This window comes from Trachemys scripta, chromosome 8 (genome assembly GCF_013100865.1).
Source record: "Trachemys scripta elegans isolate TJP31775 chromosome 8, CAS_Tse_1.0, whole genome shotgun sequence".
Taxonomy (NCBI): domain Eukaryota; kingdom Metazoa; phylum Chordata; order Testudines; family Emydidae; genus Trachemys; species Trachemys scripta.
In genome coordinates this window covers 33351633-33373108 of record NC_048305.1, presented here as the reverse complement: position 1 = coordinate 33373108, position 21476 = coordinate 33351633, and the positions used below count along the sequence as shown (strand labels likewise).

Genomic DNA, 21476 nt, shown 5'->3' with positions numbered 1-21476 from the left:
TCACTACAAAACTACTTCACGTGGTGGTTAGGGCTAATGTATGTAAAATACTAAATACTTGTATTTATTGTTATGGTTACAAGTGTGGGGGATAAGCAGACAAAGGACTAGGACCCAAATTCTAATTTTTGCAGATGTCTTTGTGGGACGGGGGTGGCCTACAGCAAATGACAGCTGCAGGCTAATGGGTGTTTGGAGATTGGCAGGTTTTTTGTTAACACACATTTCTTACTGGTTAGACGGGCATTGACCTGACTAAAGACAACATGGCTCTTCAGAGAGTGAGAGAAGCATCGGAAAAAGCCAAGTGTGAGCTCTCTTCATCTGTGCAGGTGAGATGACTGGATAATAAAGTGCATTAGTAGGCCACTTTGATATGTCACTTTGCACATTTTACTTTGCACACAGCCAAATGTGAAGACAGTGATTTCGGTTGATAAAACAAATTTGAGTATGTGCAAAGGACATCATTCTGTGGGGAAATGCTTTGACAAGCTAGTATTGGTATTAACAATCTGAGAAAATTGAACATCTGTTAGGTGATGCAAGGTAATTGCTTGAGGCTTAGAACAACAGTGGCGGTTTCTACCTCCTGGATAGGAATATTAATCCTGTTAGCTTTGACCGCAAAAGATGTCCCCTCTCTTTCCTGTAGGAATATCTGACCTTGTTCTTAAGTCTGCATGCTACTTATTCCAGAACTCTAGAGGGCATCAAGGAATTGAATTGCTGATAATCCTGCTTCTGGTACATTGTGGCTTTACTTCTAGCAATTCAAAATCTTGTCATTTTAAATGTAACCACTGACTGAACTACTTATTTGCATAATAACAAGAAAATAATCTGTTTAAAAAAAAAATACTTTTAAAAGTGGCACACAAGGGGGTTAGTCACTAGACACTGAGAGCAGATTCCAAGGATCATATCTCCCACCCTCTGCTTCACACATCAGATGCTTCCAGACCCCCCCCCCCTTTATCCACTGCTAACGTTGAACCATTTTTCATCGAAGGGAGCAGTCTCTCTTAGACGTTGTTGAAGTCAACTAGACAGTGTCTGAGTTTGTCTTTGTTCTGTTTCCAATTTCCAGGATTTGACTAGTGTTAAGAACTGTTATTTCTGGGTGAGAGTTTTCTTTGGCAAAGTGGGGAGATCACAGGAAGCGTGGTCTTTAGGCCAGTCACAATGGATAAATAGTTCTGACAAGGGCATAACAGATTCTGGTTTGCTAGCTCACCGGAGAGAGAATATACGCTGTTAGAAAATACACTCCATTCTGCCAGGAAATTCTTCTGTACTGCACCAGTAAGAGTTAAATAAGCAAGAGCCTTCAGGAAAGTCTTTGATATGACTTTAGTGTCTCTTTTCTATTTAAGAGGAGAGAGCGTGGCTTTAGTCTATACCAGGGGTCGGCAACTTTTCAGAAGTGGTGTGCCGAGTCTTCATTTAATCACCCTAATTTAAGGTTTCACGTGCCAGTTATACATTTTAACATTTTTAGAAGGTCTCTTTCTATAAGTCTGTAATATATAACTAAACTATTGTTGTATGTAAAATAAATAAGGTTTTTAAAATGTTTAAGAAGCTTCATTTAAATTAAATTAAAATGCAGAGCCCCCTGGACCAGTGGCCAGGACCCAGGCAGTGTGAGTGCCATTGAAAATCAGCTTGGTGCCGCAGCCCTGGCCTATAACAAGGGACCTGTTCTGATTTTGCAAACTTACTCCATCGAGTGAGTGTGAGTGTGTGCGTGAGCATGTGTGTGTTGAGGCATTAATGTTTTGCAGTGATTTGTGGTGTCATTATGACTCAGCACTTTTGCCATTATTTTGCTGTGCCTTCAAATTAGTGCAGTGGACTTATAAAGCAGGGACACTGGATTTTAAACCTCTTGCATAAATAGTTGGAGAAAATGAGCATTCTAAATTGTAATACCTGGTGCTTAATTTTAAATGGAAATCATTGTTTAAAATATTCAATTGGCTTTGCTCTCAAGCATAAATATTATAAAATAGAGATTTTGTTTGTTTTTTGAGAAAACAGTTTGTTGTTGCTGATTATGTTTAACCCCGGTGAAGTAGGCTGTCTTGTGTTTTTAAAAAAACAAAAAATAAAAGAAAGGGTATTTGGTGAATTTTTCTATACTCTCTTAACAGCAAATACCCATGTGCTCTGTCTCTGGGGTTTTGTCACTTTTTTTCTACTTGGATTTTTTTTAACCTCTGATGTGAAGATCTTGATGAAAAACATTGGCTGTAATAAGGGGCTAGTGGTTTCTAGACTGCCATTCCTGTGTGTTTACACACGTTGGTTACAGCAAACAATTCACAACTCTGCAAAGTTACTGTGAACGGGGCCTGACTCAGCCTTATAAAATTAAAATAGGGTAAATGTACAGAAAAGTTGCACCACTGAAGAAATTGGGAAGAATACATGGGATTTGTCTTAACCATGGAGGATCTGTGGTTGCACTTAATGTTAAGTTTCTGTATAGTTTATGTAGTTTATAATGAGTTAATGATTGATATTTTAATAAATGGTTAATCAGTTGTTAGATTTTTAAAGTCTGTTGGGTCAATGGATTGCTTATAGCCATGGTTATAAACATCTAACATAAGCAGATCATGTCTGTAACCTGCTTATAATATTAATAATTTATCCTTTATAAGCTATTTATAACTGGAACCTTAATATAAAATGTGACCAGCCTCCTTAAACTGAGGCTATAGGGGATGGGGTAAAGATATACAGAAATCTTAAAATATATTGTGAACTTTTTTTTTCAAAAGATTCTTAAAGGGATTCTTACAGAAACCTGTTGGCTTCATCTGTAGGTGATCGGTTGTCACAATTCAATACATAACACTGAAAGCCACATATAGTTGCTTGTCTTGATTTCCTGCTTCTGATAACCAGTAAATTCTTGTTTTTCAGACGGACATTAACTTGCCCTACCTTACTATGGATGCTTCTGGACCAAAGCACTTGAACATGAAGCTTAGTCGTTCCCAGTTTGAGGGGATAGTAGCAGATCTGATCAGGAGGACAGTAGCACCTTGCCAAAAAGCCATGCAGGATGCTGAAGTCAGCAAAAGTGACATTGGTGAAGTCATCCTGGTTGGTGGCATGAGCAGAATGCCTAAGGTATGGCATGTTCCCCTGTGACACACCACTTAACGCCTTTGTCCAAGGATTGAGTCACTTTTATTTGTGTTTCACAAAAGCATTTTAAAGGGGACCTAAGTCCTAATTCCAGAAACTTTGGAGATGCTGTAGGTGAAAGGCTGTCTATATAGTCAGGAGGATGAGTGGGGAGGGGGGACAGGATCAGGCATGCCTGCTCATGTGAGTAGAACAATTGCCACTCCCTGCTTGGGTTGGTGTTTGATCCAGGGGCCTGCCTGGAGGATACTGTTGACGGGATTACCCTTTCCAAGACCAGTGAGAGTTAGCAGGTATTACAAATTTCTGTTCCTGGCTCCTGCTGCCTGATGTGGACTGAACGTAAGCAGTGCTGTTGAGATTTAAGAACTTAAGACTTTCTCTCTAGCCTGGGAGAGCAGCTTGTGGGTCAGTATGCTGTTGCCAGACTTGTGACATATGTGGAATTCACCCCCTCTTGTCAACTTAGCTTTGCCATCTAGGGATCTTGTAGGTTGACTGTTCTGGCTATCGGCAAAGCCATTCTGTCACCTGCCGCTAATGCATAATTGGGTACGTGTTTGCTCCCTGGCATGAGCAGGTTTCACTGGCCTTATTCTCTTAGCACAGGCTACCTAGATATACCTATGGTGATAAGCACCAGCAGGTGACTTTGCATGTCTGCAAAGCAAGTCTAAGTCTTGAACATTAGGACCTGCCTGTTGTTGATTTAGTGTTCTCAGATTCCAGGCTCCAAAAAGAACTGTTCAGCTTCCCTGAAGTCAGTGGGGAACATGCTTGTGCATGGGTGTCCTTAAGAACAAGACTATGAACTTAAGACTATGCTGCTACTTGGAGGCCTCTTAGGGTGCGTCTACACAGGGGAGGGAAAAAAAGACCCATGGCAGTGAGTATCAGAGCCCAGACCAACTGACATGGGCTTGTGCTGCAGGGCTAAAAATAGCAGTGTAGAGATTCAGTCTGGAGCCCAGGCCCTGAAACCCAGTGGATGGCGGGGAGATCTCAGAGACCAGGCTCCAACCCAAGGCCAAATGTCTACACTGCTATTTTTAGCCCTGCAGCACCAGCCCAAGTCAGTTCACCTTTGCTCTAAGACTCACTGCCATGGGTTTGTTTCCCTCAGTTATTCTCTCCCAGTCTGTGGAGAACAGTAAAGACTGCTTTACTCAGTAGGTGCTGTGGTACTCTTCAGATGTTATCATTATCTTACTGTGACTGACAGCCATCCAGGATCCAGAGTACATTGCTGAGGAGGGTCTGCCTGGGAGTGATTACTTCAAAGCGCTGTCTACACAGCTGCTTTCAGAGCACTAGCAGGAGCCCCACTAACCCAAGTCTGTTGACAGGGGCTGGGAGGCTGCTCCTGCAGGTGCTCAAATGCTGTGTAGACATACTGTGAGGTTTGCAGGACAGAAGTCACTAAAAGCTGCTGTCCTGGCCAAAATCCAGTGATTACTTCCCCCCCCTTGCTAAGGCCCCTGCAGTTTAAACTGGGTACAATATTTTTCTTGCCTTCTGTCTGAGTCTTATGTAGTGTTACACACTGTGGCTTCATTTCCATGGTGGGGGAAGCCCTTCCTGAAGTACTGAGAATCCTTTGGGGGTGGAAGACACTACTTATAAATAGGATACTGATATTTACCTTTCTAGCACCATGTGGCCTTGCAAGGTTACATAACGCTTCCCTGACTACTTTCACTCAGAGCTTTAACTGCAGGCTGAGTTGAGCACAGGCATACCGAAAACTGCACCTGTGTATTGCACACAGTAATGTAGCTTTCTCCCTCTTGTACTGCATCTTGCCCAGCTCCCCTTCACACCACTGCTGGGGTGAAATTTGACATTACTTGGAACTGCTCTCACACAGACAATGCTCCGGGAAATGTCAGGTCTGTGATCAGAACTAATGCTTCCCCTTGCACTGTAAAACATGCTCCCTAGGGGGAAGATTTCCAGTTAATTATGTGGTCTTCCTTTATGTACAAGGGAGTGTTCACGGGCAGATGAACTGGAGCAGTGCTCACAGCTCCCCAGGAGCACAGTGTTCACCTGTGCAGAAAATGGCTGCTCCACTAACGCAGCTTGGGCTGCAGAGGAGTTGTGAGCATCGGCTAAAATCTCAGTGGTGGAAGTGGGCCCCTTGGAGTGGAATTGAAAGCCGTGTAGAGTATTTCAAACACCCAGCTGAGTTCCTATCCTGATACTTCAGCCATGGATCTTCATCAGCATATTGTTCTGAAAAGGTGGAGAGCAAAGTATCTACTGAAACACCACATTAAATAAGGGTCTGGAGATATTGTTGCCTTTCATATGGCTTCATTTATTCTTTAATATACTAAATGAGATGAGGTGTGCCCCCCTCCTTTCTGTGGATTTTCTAACCTGTCCCACGGTTCTGTGCTTACTATTGCATTTCAGTCGCTAGAGCTGGGCCCAGCTCTGGGGAGAACAAGCCTGGAATGTGCTGACTTGTGCCCAGCTGGGATAAGTGATCCCCGTTCTGCTTGAGCAGAATGTTGCTGCGTTATTGCTGAGTGTGGTGAGCTAGGGGTCAGTGTAGGTGGGAGTGTTGAACTCTGGGGAGCTAGAGTTCTTCATCCCCTTCCTTGGGTGTGTCACGGAGTATCGGGGAACTCAGGGCCCTGCACCCCCGGCTTCCTGCGATTCACCATGACTCTCAGCCAGCCAGTAAAGCAGAAGGTTTATTTGGATGACAGGAATACAGTCCAAGACAGGTCTTGCAGGCACAGACAACAGGGCCCCCCTCAGTTAGGTCCAGCTTGGGGTCCCAGGGCATCCCAGCCCACCCCCCTTTGGGGGGTCAGAGCCATCTCTGCCTCCCAGCCATCTCTCCAGCCCGCTTCCAGCACTCTGCCTTCAGCGACCCCTCCCACAGCCTTTGTTCAGTTTCCCGGGCCAAGGAGTCACCTGGCCTCCAACCCCTTCCTGGGCTCCCATGCTACACGCCCAGGTATTCGCCCTCGGGCAGACTCAGATTCCCATCCCCCAATGCAGACTATCCAGCCACACTCCCCTGTCAGCATTCACACACCACAGTAAGAACAGGCCCAGTTCGTCACAGGGTGACTCACTGCTGGCTCACTGGGTTGGAAACAGTACTCCAGAGGAGGGGGACTGGCTATCTTTTGGCCTCCTAGATGATGTAGGTGTAGGGCAAATATGGGTACACCTGAATCCACTCAACTGAGTGCTATGAGGAGCAAATTGAGGGATGCGGGGGTGGGGGGAGTAGGAGCCAGTCATGGGCCTGAAGCTTAATCTTATCTGCCACTGGATGGCAGAAGTAGTAGGGGTGTGGGGAAGGGAACTGCAAAAGTGACAGCTGGTTGGAGGACAGATAATGAGGGGTTCCTTTCTCATATATATTTTCACTATACCATGGGATGGACTGTGGCAGCCAGGCTGTGATAGCAGGAGTTCCCTACACATGGGCTGTGTTCTGTACTCATTCAGGTGCAGCAGACTGTGCAGGATCTGTTTGGCCGTTCTCCTAGCAAAGCAGTTAATCCAGATGAAGCTGTTGCTATTGGTGCCGCTATTCAAGGCGGCGTGTTAGCTGGTGATGTCACCGATGTGCTGCTGCTGGACGTGACTCCTTTGTCCCTGGGAATTGAGACGCTGGGAGGTGTCTTCACTAAGCTCATCAACAGGAACACGACGATTCCAACCAAGAAGAGCCAGGTGAGGGTTAAACATCTTGGTAAGTGTCTGCTTCTGATGGTGTTCCTGGGCTGTTGTCTTAGGGGACAGCACAATTGGAGGCGTTGGGCGCCCCATGTTCTATTTTTGCCCTGTCCCTGAATTTAAGTCCCATGGGGACACTATGATAAGTGTGCTTTTTTTTTCCCCCCATCCATGTTGCCCAGGAGGGTCGAAGTCATGCCACTCAGTGCTTTCCTCATGGCCCAGCAGACTGAAACTGAACAGCTAGACAGTTCACTCTGCTGCTTGTGGCAGCATGACTGGAGGAGCACTGTGTGCAGAGATAGCAGCGTGGGCGTGATCCTAGGGTTGGGGAGGGAGAAGGTGGGACACCCAACATGGGGAATAGGTATAGGGCATTTGGAATTGAACACACAGTGAAGATCCAGCTGGCTTAATAGTGGTCATGTGGTAGCATTTTTGGGCTCAGGACTAAGATGAGTTCTCACTGCAGCAAGGGCTGGGAACCCTGTTAAGGCAGCCCTCTGCCCGAGAGAGAGAGAGGATATGCCTTGTGTTGCTCTCTAGCAACCATCCAAGGCTGAGGGCTTCTTCAGCTGGCTAATGAGGGTCCCTGCAATGGGCAGCCATTGGGGAGGAGAGCAGGGGATCCCAGAAGAGTCTCTTCTCCTTTTCATCCCCAAAAGCCTAGATAGAATTCCAAGTGAAAGGAGAGGCTGAAATCCAACACAAAATGAGGCAGATTAGTGAGTAACTTTTCTTTGTCGGGGCGGAGGTAGATTTCAACCCAATAAACTCAACTTCCCTCCCCCCTCTTTAGAAGCATGTGGTGAGAAATCCCTTGAGCTTTTGTCTTGGGACAGAACCGGTCTGTGTCTGTGCTATGATGTTACTATCAACACATCATTCTGAAGAGAACTGGTGCGGAGACTTAATATAACTGAGCACAGTGCATGGCCAAAACTGCCTTTGGTGGTCTGGAGTCAGAGAATGCTCTTCCCCCTATCTTGCAGGGATACTGAAAAGATTGGGCTCCAGCGCTCGTTTCCTTGTTCCCCTCTGACTCCCAGACAAACACTTTGACTGCCTTTGTTGAAATCTTGCCCTGGTGCCTGCCAATCTTTATCTTTTTGCCTTAAAATCTTTACTGTATTAAAAGGCTTGTGAGGCATGGAGAGATTATACACATTTAAAGTAGTTCTTTATCCCTTCAGCCTAACTTCCTAGTTTTCATGCTGTTCCCTGTCTTTGTGTAGTAAGTAGCTCAATTCAGGTGTTGTAAGCTGTCAAATATTCTTTCTCCCCCTTCTACAGGTGTTTTCTACAGCAGCTGATGGGCAGACTCAAGTGGAGATTAAAGTATGCCAGGGTGAGAGAGAGATGGCTTCTGACAACAAGCTTCTTGGCCAGTTCACTTTGGTATGTTTGCACTAAATATTCATGACCTTAAACTACCTTAACTCACTAAGTTCCAAGCCTCCTCCCATTTTGTTTGACACCCCCCCCCCCCCATTCTCTTGAAAGTGGGGACTTTCACAGAAGCCATTTGATTTTACCTGCCCCACAAATGTAAAGCACAAAGTGATCCAGGCTTGTAAATCAGTAGGCCTTACTGTCAGCCTGCCTTCAGTAGCCATACGATCTTAGAGGGATTGATGATTTTTTTTTTTGTACCCATGGAACTAGGATGTTGGAGCCTGTTGCCAAATATAACTCACTACTTAGATCCTATGTTGCTCCTCAGTTGTCCCTGAGGCAGCCAGTAGCTGGCCGATCACCCCCTTCCTTCAAGTCCCTTTGGAGCAGCCTAGATTGTGTTAGACAGCAGTTACCATGCTCAAGGGGTGATTGTGTATAGGACGTAGCTGCTGCAGTTCAGAGTGGCTGATTAGTTGACTCTCTTCATAAGTAATCAGCCTGTACAGGTATTTGTCCTCCTGATCCGTATGGACACTTGTGATTTAATTTCAAAAGCGGTCATGTTGTATAGGGATGTACTGTTTCGGGGCCAACTCAAGCTTATACGGGTTCTTAAGAGGCCTATTCCTGCTTGACAACTCTATCCAGTTGCTGGAAGGAGCCCTCCAGTAAGGCAGGACTTTGCCTTTCCTGAAGCATGGTGAATATGTCACTATTTAAATAGGGTAGCCTCAAGCAGGGCCTGGCTCTCCCCAGAATAGACCCAAGTAATTAACTAAAGGAAATTGAACTTGCTGCCATGCATGGGAGGGGGAAAGTGACTTACTGGCATTAAGTTGTAAAACAGCTTTTGCTCTTCTCGTGACATTTATGGCAGCTTCCCTAGCTTCTGGGTAGAAGTCTGCTGCTGCATTAAATTAGGTCTGTCCCATTAAGTCTGTCAGATACCACTAATTTGCCACAAATTCTGACAAGCATATCCTGGGATCTGCTTTGAGATTGTTTTAGTTGAATTGGCAGTTCACCAAGATAATATGCATAATACTGAAGGCTTGACACCAAGCCCACATCTGTTGGGGAACTAATGGCTAAGCACTTCTGGTTTCCAGGTTGGAATTCCTCCGGCTCCACGGGGCGTGCCCCAGATTGAGGTCACATTCGACATTGATGCTAATGGAATTGTTCACGTTTCAGCAAAGGATAAAGGGACGGGACGTGAACAGCAAAGTAAGTGCAGCTATCATTGGATCCCTTATAGTGAAGGGAAGGAAATGTATGGAATTATGCTTGGCTACTCTGTATGAACCTCTGAGTGTATGAACCGCAGTAGTGTGCTAGATGTCTCAAACTAGATGTGATCCCTGCCCTCCAAAAAGCTTACAGTCTAGAGTCAGAATGGCACAGCAGGTGAAGGTGATAGGCAGACAAATGGAGGGAAGGGGAGAGGTAGGACAAGTTGTATTTGAAAAGTTATCCAGGAGGCGTGGTATCAGCTCCAGTGTGTTAAACCTTGAGCACCAGGGATGGGCTGTTGATGGCCATATCCAGCCACCAGATAGTTTTATTTGGCCTGCCAGTAGGCAGCAGAGATGTAGCCACAGTCAACCCAGCTGGCCCCCAGCCCACTCAGATCTGAGCACCAGGCACTGTGCTTAAAGTAAGGGGAGTCACAGGATACAGGGCAAACGGAGCCCAGGACTGGGAACAGGAGCCCATACACCAGGTTGCAGTGCCACCTAATGGCCCAAGCACCTCTCCATCACAGAAGCAGGGGTGGGGCTCCACCCCTTACCACCAGTGGGGAGGCATATCTAGAGCTGGGGTTGTAATGGTAGAGCCCTTCCTGGCTGCTGCGAGGGGCATTGGGACCTGGACTGGTTCTCCCCCCAGACTCTGCCTCCCTCAGGGACACAGACTCCACCCATGTGCCAGGCTCCCCATCAGCTCTGATTGCGTTCTCCGTACTGGCAGAGGTGTGCCCTGCCCCTGCTGATGTTGACTCTCAACTCTCAAACAGCCAGCCAGTGGGAGGCAGTAATGAACTGGGTGGCATTGGGCACAGTCGGAGCATGTTGTGAATGGGGAGTGGAGCAGTATGAGGCAGCGGTGGTGGCTTCAGTAAAAAATTGTACCCTTCAATAACCTGGTTCGTTCATTAACTTTTATTTCTGCATGGACCACCAAAGGGTTTTAGTGGCTGTTGTGACCCTCAGCTACTACCTTACAGTTGCCCAACTTACATTTAAAATGAGCCCTGTACATGAGCAGCCCCTGTTGAGACTCATCGCTGGTGGGAAATAGGACCAGCTTTTAAATCCTCACTTCAGCAGATGAAGTTGCATTGAAAGCAGCCTGACTGTCTTTCACTCTGTGAAATGCAGTAATGTAGGCAGAAGAGAAGTCCCCTCATAGTGATAAATGAGCAGCTGTAGGTCATGCCCCCATGTACCTCCAAGAAGCAGAGCTACCTACCCACAGTGGCACTTGGGGTAGCGACTGTTCTGTTCTTCCTTTCTTTGGGGAGAAGGGAGGGGGCTGAGCAGGGAGGTAGGTGACTGGGAACCCTGGACTAGGTAGGAGCTCATTTTCACTTGTCTGCTGTGCTGTGCTCCTTGGCACACTGTCCATCTGAGAAACTAGTGTCATATGCCAATAGTCCTAGCAGCTTATTGTCTAGTCATGGGACAGCATCAGTGTGCCAAGCCCTATTAGGGGGAGGAGGTTAATTAGCAAGACACCTGGCCAATACCAAGCACCCTGGCATGAAGAGTGCATCTGATCAGACAAGCACAGTACTAAGAATGTACTTTATTCCTAGCTACTCTGCCACAAGAATTTTAAAACCCAGGTGCTAAAGGCAGATTCCCCTGATAACCAGCTGATTCTGGTAGACTAGAAACATCATCTTTTAACTGCAGGGAGTTTGGGGAGCTGAAGTTGTTGTCACTATGTTTACTTAATAACACAATGAAATATTAGAGGCAATATTGCCTCCACAATTACGGTTGTAACCATGAAGCACTGTTTAGAGCCCTATAACTTTGGCTTGGAAAACTTCTTTAGCCTGGATTGCTGGATTTCTACAAAGCTTGAAGAAAAATTGTCATTATTTGACACTTATTTTCCTATATGATAATTTGTTGACTTCCAATTTTTTCTGCTTCATTCAAAAATGGTGGGTTATAGCTGAAGAAAACATAATTAGAAATTTGGTTTAATGATCTTGGTGAATATTTTTGGGTTCAGTCCTGTTGCTGTTGTTGACGACACAAAAAACACCTTATCAACACCAAATTAATTTGGAGCAGAAGCATGCACTGTTTGTCACCTTGTATTAGCTGGTTGCAGGTGTTCAACAGATATTCTTCTAGATTAGTATAGATACCTCCCCTTGGATATGGGGGACCACAGTTCTTGTCCCAGCCCTTAGTGAACTGTAGCGAATAACAAAGGTTGCAACCATGATCCCATTGTAAACCTCTGGCTTGTTTATCCCCTGTTTAAGTTTGAAATAGACTCGTGCTATTAGGTTTTTAGGGTTTCGGCTCACTGTCACCTAGAATACTCTGTGAAAAATTAAGTGCTTACTGAGATGACCTAAAATTGGTTCCCTTCCTGAAGTATTGTAAGATGTCCAATGACATCTGTCCCTTGCTTTCCAATGAAATTGCATTACGCCACCCCACTTGAAATGTAGATTGCGATATTGGCTCAAACTAGGCAGTTTTCACAGGGCAGCATAGGAAAAAATAAGTTGCCTTTATTTGAAAGCTAGTTACAGCTCTATCACTGAAGGAAATGGAGGGAGAGCATGGCTGGAAACAAACTTGAAGCCAGGTTCTGAATTGCTCTGGGCTGCTCTCCAAAAGTGAAAGGAAACTCCATGACCTGATAAAAAGGCTCCTCCTGCATTCTGAGCCAAAATGCCTCCTTGGCCTGAGGGCCTTATACACAGGCTCACTTTCCATGTGGAGTAACTGAAGAACAGTGTGAAGTGACTTGCAGATGGTTACAAAGGAAGTATCTAGCACAGCTGGGAACAGAGCCTTTATCTGAGTTGCCATTCTACCAAGCCTCTCCAAGTGCAGTTCTGTCCTTGTACTTGTACTTTCTAGTAGGTTTCCTTAGATAGGTACACTAACTAGAATAAGACAGACTACTAGCAACTTTGTGAGAAACTGCAGCCGTTCAGCATTGTTACTTTGAAGATGTACAAGGGTTGTTCTGAGCCCAAGAGTTGAATGCTCGCATGAGAGCAGAGAAGTGGTAAATGCGGCACTAGGAATGAATGTCATTGGGGATTGGCACTCTTCTCTTATCAGATCTTAGTTTATACTAAGCACTCTCTAAGGCAGTGGTTTTCAAACTGTGTCGCAACACAGAACTGCGTCGCAGAATGGAAGGGACTGGGTCACGATGGTTCTGGTCAGCCCCGCCGACTGGGCTGTTAAGTCCTGTCAGCAGTGCTGCCCGGCTGAGGCAGGCTATTTCGACACCGCACTGTGCCCCGGAAGTGCCAGCAGCAGGTCTAGCTCCTAGGCAGGGGGGCCACGGGGCTCCGAGCACTGCCCCCTCCCCTAGCACTGGCTCCGCTCTCCCATTGGCCAGGAACTGGCCAATGGGAGCTGGTGGGGGGTGCTGTGAGCGAGAGCCACTTGCGCATGCCTCCGCCTAGGAGCAAGACGTGCTGCTGGTCGCTTCCGGGGCATAGCGTGGTCCATGGTGCCAGGACAGGCGGAAAGTCTGCCTTGTTTGAGCCACGCCCAAACCCAGAGCCCCTTCCTGCACTCCAAACTCCTCATCCCCCCGCCCCACCCCAGAACCTGCATCCCCAGCACAGTGCCCTGATCCCTTCTTGCACCCCAACCTCCTACCCTGGCCCTGAGCCCTCCCAAACTCAGAGCCTCCTCCTGCACCCCAAACCCCTTACCCCCAGTCCCACCCCAGAGCTTGCACCCAGAGCCCTAACTCCCTCCCTCACCCCTGCCCCAGCCCAGAATCCCCTCCCAAACCCCTCATCCCCCAGCTCCTTTGGCTCACGGGCATCAACAATTTTCTTCAACTGGGTCACCAGAAATTTTTTTTGAAAACCACTGCTCTATGGTGTCACTATTGCACTGGCTCAAATACATGCCTTGTGCTAGCGGCTCATTAGTACAAGGAAACGATCCCTGGCAACATAAACTAGTTGGTGTGGCTGGAGCATTAATGTAGGAGCGCTCTCTTTGAAAGGGCATGATTATTTCGATCTCTGCTGTAGGGGAAGAGATTAAAATGCAAAGCAGATTTTTTTTAATACTGTACTTTATTTTCTAACACAGTCGTGATCCAGTCTTCTGGTGGCCTCAGCAAAGATGACATTGAGAACATGGTGAAGAATGCAGAGAAATATGCAGAGGAAGATAGGCGAAGAAAGGTAACTTGATGGTGGTCGTTGTGGTCTCATCTAATGGGTTACTAGTTTACCAGTCAGAAAATCTCCATTCCATGTTCTGAAACTGCACTCTACTCAGAGGACTTCTGGCTTGACATACAAGGGCCAGATTAAGAGATGTAGGTCATTGTACTCAAGCCAATGTTTGCATGTGCAATGACTGCAATTGCATGTGCAAATGGGTTTTTAGATGCCTAGATAACCACTTGTCCCCCTATTACCAGATTTCTACATGCAGTTGGCTTTAACTGCAAGAAAATATAGGCATATAAATACCCAGCTCGTTAACCTCTGTTCAATAGCTGACCTTACATTTACAAACCAAATATTTTAAAATTCTTTTCTAAAGAATTAAAGGGACATGGTTGTGTTATAAATAGACAAATTTCCCTACCTGTTACTAATATGTGAATAGAACTTTTAAAATCTGGTTGAATCTACTTTTCACCACAGATGCTGTTGAATGTTTACATTTAATTCATCTTGGATATTGAAGCTAGACCTACCACTTTCTCTTCCAGTTTCTCATGGAGCAGTGCAATGCTGTCATTAGGTGCAAATACAGCAGGGAGCTGTTTAAACTGTTTTCACTGAACTCATTGAAATAAGTTTTTTTTGTAAATTTTACAAAACCAAAATGTTGGTCCTAACCCCCATGACACACTCCCCTTCAATGGGCAATTGCAGTGCGCATGTTAAAAGCCTGGTCTCCAGCATCTTGGGTGTCAGGTCTCATCTGAGTCTTGGTATTTATGCCTTCCATGCGCATGAGAGCACCATTCCCTCAGGGAATATCTGGCCAGAGTCCACATCGACTTAGTCAAAAAGGAGTGATGCTTTCTGCACTCAAGTGATCCAATCTATAATATTCATAAGGTTAATGGTTGGGACTAATGATTTAATGAGAGTAAACTATAATGAATTGCACTACTAAATATAGAACATTGATTTAAGCAGATGTTACTGTAGGATATGGCACTAGTATATGCTTACAGACTGCAGAAATTGACACTGTAGATGCTTTACACTGCTCTCATCTCTACAGAACTAGTGATCTTGTTTTGACAACACTTTTAAATCTCTGATCCTCAGAAGGGTGAAGTTCTGGTATAGACCAAAGGGTAGAATATTGGAGTAGCTTTCTGTGAAAGGAGCTGAGTTTTCTTAAGAGGAGTTGTAGCTTTTTCTTCTCTGCTTAATACCTCTGTTGAAACCCTGAGATTCTTGACCCCTTGGCGTTTGGAGGTTACATGTGCAAAATACATACTTGAGGTGCTAGCTACTTGCATAACTGTCTGTTTTCATGTATTGTCTGTTGGGCAGACTTTGTAGATATATAGGTCTTTTGTAGAGTGTTCTGAACATTCCCACCCCATCTTTGTCTTGTCACTGTTTGTGTTCCTAACCCATTGAACTAGTGTTGGTGGTTTCAAGTGCCCAGATGACAATCGTGAAATGGGGGAGATACACCCCTCCACAGATTGGGTGCATGACAGACAGCAGTACAAGTTTTCGTGTGCTGACTGCTACATGGTTAAACTGTGATCTGGAGTGACTCACTCATGGATGAGGGTAGTTCATTCCCCGGTTCCCATTTTTAACTCTTGGCCTCTGCAGGGTGTACTAGCTCAGGTGCCTAGGGTGGTGGTGGTTTCAGATTAGGTGCTGTGAAGTTTGAACCACTGACAAGGATCAGTAGAAAATAAAGGAGGGTTGTTTTTTGCCAACAACTCCATTGCACCTCACCCTTCTGAGGATCACATTATTCTTGTGGGGCATTCTTCCAAATGGGTGGAACATCCAGCCCTGCTCTGTTTGAGACTGCCATCAGTGCGATAGTTCATGGTACCACATGGATTAACGCACTTGAGCAATGGGCCACATGGTTCATCTGCCTGTAGTAAGGCAGTACTGCAGGAGGCCCCATGCTGGTTATCTTTGCAACCAGGAAAGCTGCTAGGGATTTGCATTTCTTTGCAAAAATAATTTAAATATTGCAGAAAGCATGGGAGATACCAAAAATCTGAAGGACCCCCAAATTCACAGAATGCATGATGTTCCACACTGCTCCTAGTACCCTGTCAGCTGAGAAACTCTGTAGTTGGGTCTGAAAGCTGAGGCTCCAGGTGTCTTGCCCCAAATACTGAAACAAAAACTATATTTCCTTCTTTGTTGGTGTTACTGGCACATGGGACAATCCATGTGCAGTAAATGCCATGTGCTTGGCCTCGCCATCTGGGAACGCACCTGGGAATTTCCCAGGGGTATGAGGGTTGAGATGGCTCACTTGGATTTCCAAACACAGATTCACCTGTAAGTGACTTGTTTGTTTCCTTACAGTGTGGGGAGGAAGTTGGTTAAGTCTTGTCTGAGTTCTCTCCATTGCCATTCCGCTAAGCCATCCAGTTCTGTGCCACTCACATCTGTTTACACTGTAACTGAGTTGTGTAGATCTGAATGTTATATTGCATAGACCCTTACCCAGTTGTCAATTTGCCCAGGAACGTGTCGAAGCTGTGAACATGGCAGAAGGGATTATCCATGATACAGAATCCAAGATGGAGGAGTTTAAGGATCAGCTGCCAGCAGATGAGGTGGGTATTTTCTGATGCCTTTGTTAAAGGAGCCAGAGTTCCCTACGCCTCTCGGGTGAAGCATTGGTTAGCACGTAACCTCTCAGGGATTCTTAATTGTTTAAAATAGCATGTGGCTGAAACGTGCTAGAGAAGCCAACTTCCAGAATACATGAAGAATTCTTAACAGTGGAAGGCAGGCACAGTCCTTGGTTGCTTTTTGTCCCATTTGGATGGTGGAAGTGATTGGCTATGTGGGAGGACATTTTATTGTAGCAGAGAATTTATTTCAAACCCTGAGTCGCAAGTCTTAGTAAGGTGTAGGTGGCCTATGAAGATGTTTAATGTGAAAGGTTTTTCAGTTAACCATACCCTTGATTTAACTCCATAGAAACATTTGCAATGGCTGATTTCAGAGGGAATTTTTTTCTTCAAAGACACTGAATGTATGAAACCAGTTTTCTTTGTCTGTAAGTTAATAAGATTAAGTGAAGGCTTCCATTCTGTCCTGAGTGTCTCAGACAGTGGGTGAACTTGCGAGTACAATACCCAGGAACTTGGGAGCAGCTTAAATGGTTTTAACATAGTTTCCTTCCTTTACCTGGAGTGAGTCAGATGCTTAGTGTTAGAGGGGTTTTAATACTGTTCAGTGACTGCTTCATCTCTGCATTATTCTTCATTTCAAAAGCTATGTTTAAAACTGAGTTCACAAGCTGCAAAAGTATTAAAGCATCCACTTCAAACAAGTAATTTGGGGTTTAGGAAGGGCCAAGGCTGGAGATTCTTGGCAAGTACCCTTAGATTAGCTTAGATAAATATTCAGTGGCTTTACCCAGATCACTGTTGGACTTTTTTTTTAAAAAAACCATGGGTGTGGTCACACCAGGTCCTCGTGTAGACCAGTGAGAGGGTAGAACTTGTCCTCTGGCCTAGCAGGGGCTGGGAAGACAAGAGACTACATACTTAGCCTCTGAAGGGAAGTTGTATGGGAAATATGTCTAACCCATCATTGCTTTGTGGGAGACCAGAGGGGCAGTGTTAATGGGCCCTGGAAGAAGTGTGGCCTGCTTGGAGCAGGGAAATCTGTTATACAAGGCTTCAAGAACATAGTATTCCTTCCAACCTGTGGGCCTAAAAGTAAAGGACTGGCAGTGCTTGCCCACGTTCTGCCTCTAGACCTGGCTGAGTGAGTGTCCCACGCCCTCGCAGCTCTGTCAGTGCAGCTGTCCCACAGTAACCTCATATCGCCAATCCTGCCCTCTTGAGCGCACTCCCAGTCTGACAGAGAAGTGCCAGATTGTGTGGAGGGTTTGACAGATGGCAGCAGGGACTGGGATGAGACCATATTGCTTTTGTTTGCATCCCCACTCCTCCCACACACAACAAAGGGAGGAAACTCTTTGGGGCTTCGTGCGTTGAACACTCTGCTTTGTGGCTCTTTCTGGTGGAGTTTTAAAGACGGGTAGATGAAGAGCAGCTTTTTCTGCTCCCGTTGATTCTGTGGTGGCAATAGGTCACTAGAGGTATCAGTGAGGCCAGCTCTCAGCCAAAGGGGGCAGTTCGGTCTCTGGCCCTTTTAAGTCCTTGGCTTCTCTGCTGAGACTGCAAACAAGGTGACCAGTTAGTGCCAGCTGTGGTGTATTCAGTGATGTGGATACATGCCCATTGGGAACTGGACAAACTACTAGGCACTGCAGATGTTTAATTTGAGACTTAAGTCCACTCCTTTTGGCAAGAGCTGAGAGGGGGCTGTAGAAGTGAAGGGCAGGGCTCAGTTTTAATGAACTAAGTGCAATGTAACTATTGTTTGTAACTTGTTTACAGTGCAACAAACTGAGGGAAGAGATTGCTAAAATGAGAGAGCTGCTGGCTCGTAAAGATGCGGAAACAGGAGAAAACATCAGACAGGCAGCATCCAGCCTACAGCAGGCGTCCCTCAAACTCTTTGAAATGGCATACAAAAAGGTGGGTGTGCAGGGCTTGTGGATTACACTGGTGCTTGTACAGGGAGAGGGAGCTGGTCTGAATGAAGCCTTAGAGGATTGTCCATGCCTGGGTAGCTTGAAGCCACAGGTCAACTCCCCTAAATAGCAGCTGTTGCACTAGGGACATCTTCTCTGGCACAACGTCTTGGGCTGTCCAGCCAATCATGGAAGTTCTGAAGTCTGATCCTCAATATTATGCAGCATTTTGTTTGTGCTGCTGATGTGTCCCACCGGTTACATATCACTTTTTTTTAATACCTTGTAGAAACAGTCATTACAAAGCTCTTGATTGGTGACAAGCAATACTTGAGACTGTTTTTTTACATCAAGATAAATGTGCATCAGGCAAACCTCCTAGCAGAAGTATGAATGTAGATCTTTCAGTGAGCCTAGAAAGGGTACCGTGTCCAGATGTTCAAATGCAGTTATTAAAAACCATTAAAATGATGGCCACATGCGTCTGACGAAGTGGGTATTCACCCACGAAAGCTTAAGCTCCAATACGTCTGTTAGCCTATAAGGTGCCACAGGACTCTTTGTCTCTTTTTACAGATCCAGACTAACATGGCTACCTCTCTGATAATTAAAATGATGGTAAATGTTGTTTAAATTTCTGTGCATAATCACTGACTGCTAGAGACTCATCATGGACTTCCTGACTGCTCTGTCTAAAATGGTCAGCTAGGGCCAGATTGTTAACGGTATTTGGGCCCTAATGAGATTTTCGGATGCACTGAGGTGCCTAACTCCCATTGGTTTCAGTGGGTGTTAGGTGCCTAGGTGCTTTCGAAATTCCCACTAGGCGCCTAAATACCTTCAATAATCTGGCCTTTAGGCTTTGTCTTTCAATGTCAGAAGAGTCTTGTGATCAGTCTAGAAGAAACCTGGGCAGCTGCTTCCAAGCTATCAGGATATCTCTGTGGGAGTAGCGTACTGTAACTAACAGATGGTGTCTTTCACAGATGGCGTCGGAGAGAGAGGGGTCTGGTGGAAGCTCTGGGGACCAGAAGGAAGAGAAACAGTAGAATGTCACTCTTGCGCAGAGACTGCAGCAGGAAGAGGGTGAAAATTCTGAAGCTTGGGAGCGAAGGGACCTTCCTGAGCAGAAATGGGCAGAATTCAGTCTTACTGTGTTTTTGCAGTATTCTATATATAATTTCTTTAATGTATAAATTTAGTGTTGTGTCCACTAGATGAATCATCATTTCATGAAAGTTAATTCATGCTAGACAAAGTTCTAAATATTCAGCCCTATGGTATTTTCAACTGAGCGCCCAGGGGATTCACTCCTCATTTACTCCTAACATTTGACGAAGTGGTATACTACATTTGTTTAAAGGTTCGAAACCATGTCACAAATTCTGGGGTGGGAATGGGAGTCCTGATGTATCCTCTTTGTGGAGCCAAGTGCCTGTGAACTGATTTGTAACAGGTCCTGGGTTCAGCAGTTGCAGGGCCAGCTACATTGCTAGAGACCGTTAAATCTGCAGCTAGCTTAGTATTCTTGGACTGAAGGAGAATGGGTTACTTTAATTTGGCTGTAACTTGATTCCTTTTAAATAAGGCCACATTGAAGTTACATGCATTGCTTGTCTAAGCTTTCTGCTCGATACCATGTCTGTTCTCTGCGTATGGTAAAACAACTTCCCTGATAATAAAATTGTTCTTCTTGGATCTATTCTGGATTTTTTTAATAAAAATGGAAAAGCATCCAATTTTTCTTGAGTTTTTGGCTAGTTGCAGCCTGGTGAGGTGGCATTTGTTGGTAGACCCACTTCTGGCACAAAGTATATGAGCAAATTGGAAACCTGAATGTCATATGTTTTTGAAGTAAACTAGCTTCATTAATGCTTTAGTCCTGGTTACATTCAGAAAGGTTCTTCCTGCTTTTCTCTTACTTAGTGCTTGCATGCTCTTCTTGGAACATAGGAATTGTCCTGCTTGGAGCCAGGCATCACTGGCTCCAGAAGAAATTGTGCATTATGGGGCTTTTTGCACTTACAGAAGTTTCTTCCAGGCAGTCAGTTGGCCACTGCTATGAAGAATGAGGGTTTATACCCATCATTACTACGCTTCTAACACAAACTTAATTAAATGTGACCGGTTGTCCATATAAATGTCTCCTCGTCTGGGCTAGATGCAGTTCTGGGAATTGTACAAAGAATGGAGGACACTTCATAGAAACTGGACTTTTGACCAAGTGTCAGTAGATAAAGGCTTCTCCTTTACCTCACTTTGCACTAAGTATGAACAGGCAAGACAGTGTATCAACTGCCTCCTGACTATTACAGTCTGTGCAAATTAATACTTTAACTCACCCAAAGTAAGGATTACCATCCCAGTCTCTCCACTCCCAGGTGTCTTCCTTCCCCTTTCCCAAGCGCCCAGCAGTGATTTCACTTCTGTGGTAAATCTAAACCCTACTCTCATCCCAATTGCAAAACCCTCCCATTCCCTGCCGCCTCCAATATCTGTCAATACTGACCCCAACAAGCATCTTGTCTTGATCTTCCCCTAAAATTGCTCTCTGCTCTGCATTTGAGCCTGAGCTTTCACTCCTTAAACTTCCTGCTCTCTCAGCTGTAGATTTCAGATTAAAGTATCCTCCATCCCTTGCTGCTAGCCCCCCTTCTGCCCCACAAACCAAAATTGTTTTTCCTCTACTAACAGCAAAGCCTGCTCACTCAGCTACTCCACTTCTGAGCTGCTGCTCCTATCTTCCCAAGTCCACGTGCTGCCAGTTTCCAGCAGGGAACTTCGGCACTGTTGGGTGAGTCAATGTGAGCTGTCAGGTCAGCCACTTACTTTCATCTCCAAGTGGGCTCATGTAAAAGCCTATACAGGTTTTAGAAGATTCCTCTTGAGCGGAATTGAGAACATGCCTACTCTGTTAAATCTATTCAAAGAGGGGCTTTGTAAAACTCTTGGGTCATCTGTGTGGAAAGGCAGACATTAATAGCCCCCACCAAATAGATCTGATCTACAGGTTCTACCTCTTGCCTGAAATAGTCTAATGATGACACCTATGTTTGAGCTGAACACCCTGGGCTGGAACATATTAAAGGCCCCGTTCTAATTAGTGAAAAGGAAATAAATTTGTACTTGCTGTGCTGTTTCAAAAGTGTGCTTGGAAAATAAATGGCTTGAACAGGAGCCCTTGGCACAAGGCCCATACAGAGGCTAACATGATGTTGTACCAAGGTATACAGTGGTGCCCCT

General features: G+C 45.4%; 1 protein-coding gene and 1 non-coding gene across 2 annotated transcripts in view; both read left to right on the top strand.

Annotated features, from left to right (window-relative positions):
- The window catches only part of HSPA9 (heat shock protein family A (Hsp70) member 9), a 33116-nt gene extending 13149 nt beyond the window's left edge, over positions 1–19967 (top strand). Inside the window, exons 9-17 of the mRNA XM_034778521.1 lie at positions 240–332; positions 2935–3144; positions 6637–6864; positions 8161–8265; positions 9375–9492; positions 13587–13681; positions 16201–16293; positions 18097–18237; positions 19220–19967. Coding sequence (XP_034634412.1) covers positions 240–332; positions 2935–3144; positions 6637–6864; positions 8161–8265; positions 9375–9492; positions 13587–13681; positions 16201–16293; positions 18097–18237; positions 19220–19282 — 1146 coding nt within the window. The 3' untranslated portion in view covers positions 19283–19967. The remainder of the gene's footprint in view (positions 1–239; positions 333–2934; positions 3145–6636; positions 6865–8160; positions 8266–9374; positions 9493–13586; positions 13682–16200; positions 16294–18096; positions 18238–19219) is intronic.
- Positions 7725–7795, top strand: LOC117882320. The gene has a single exon (XR_004646979.1). It is a non-coding gene; the product is annotated as a small nucleolar RNA SNORD63 (small nucleolar RNA).
- Positions 19968–21476: the final 1509 nt, after the last annotated feature.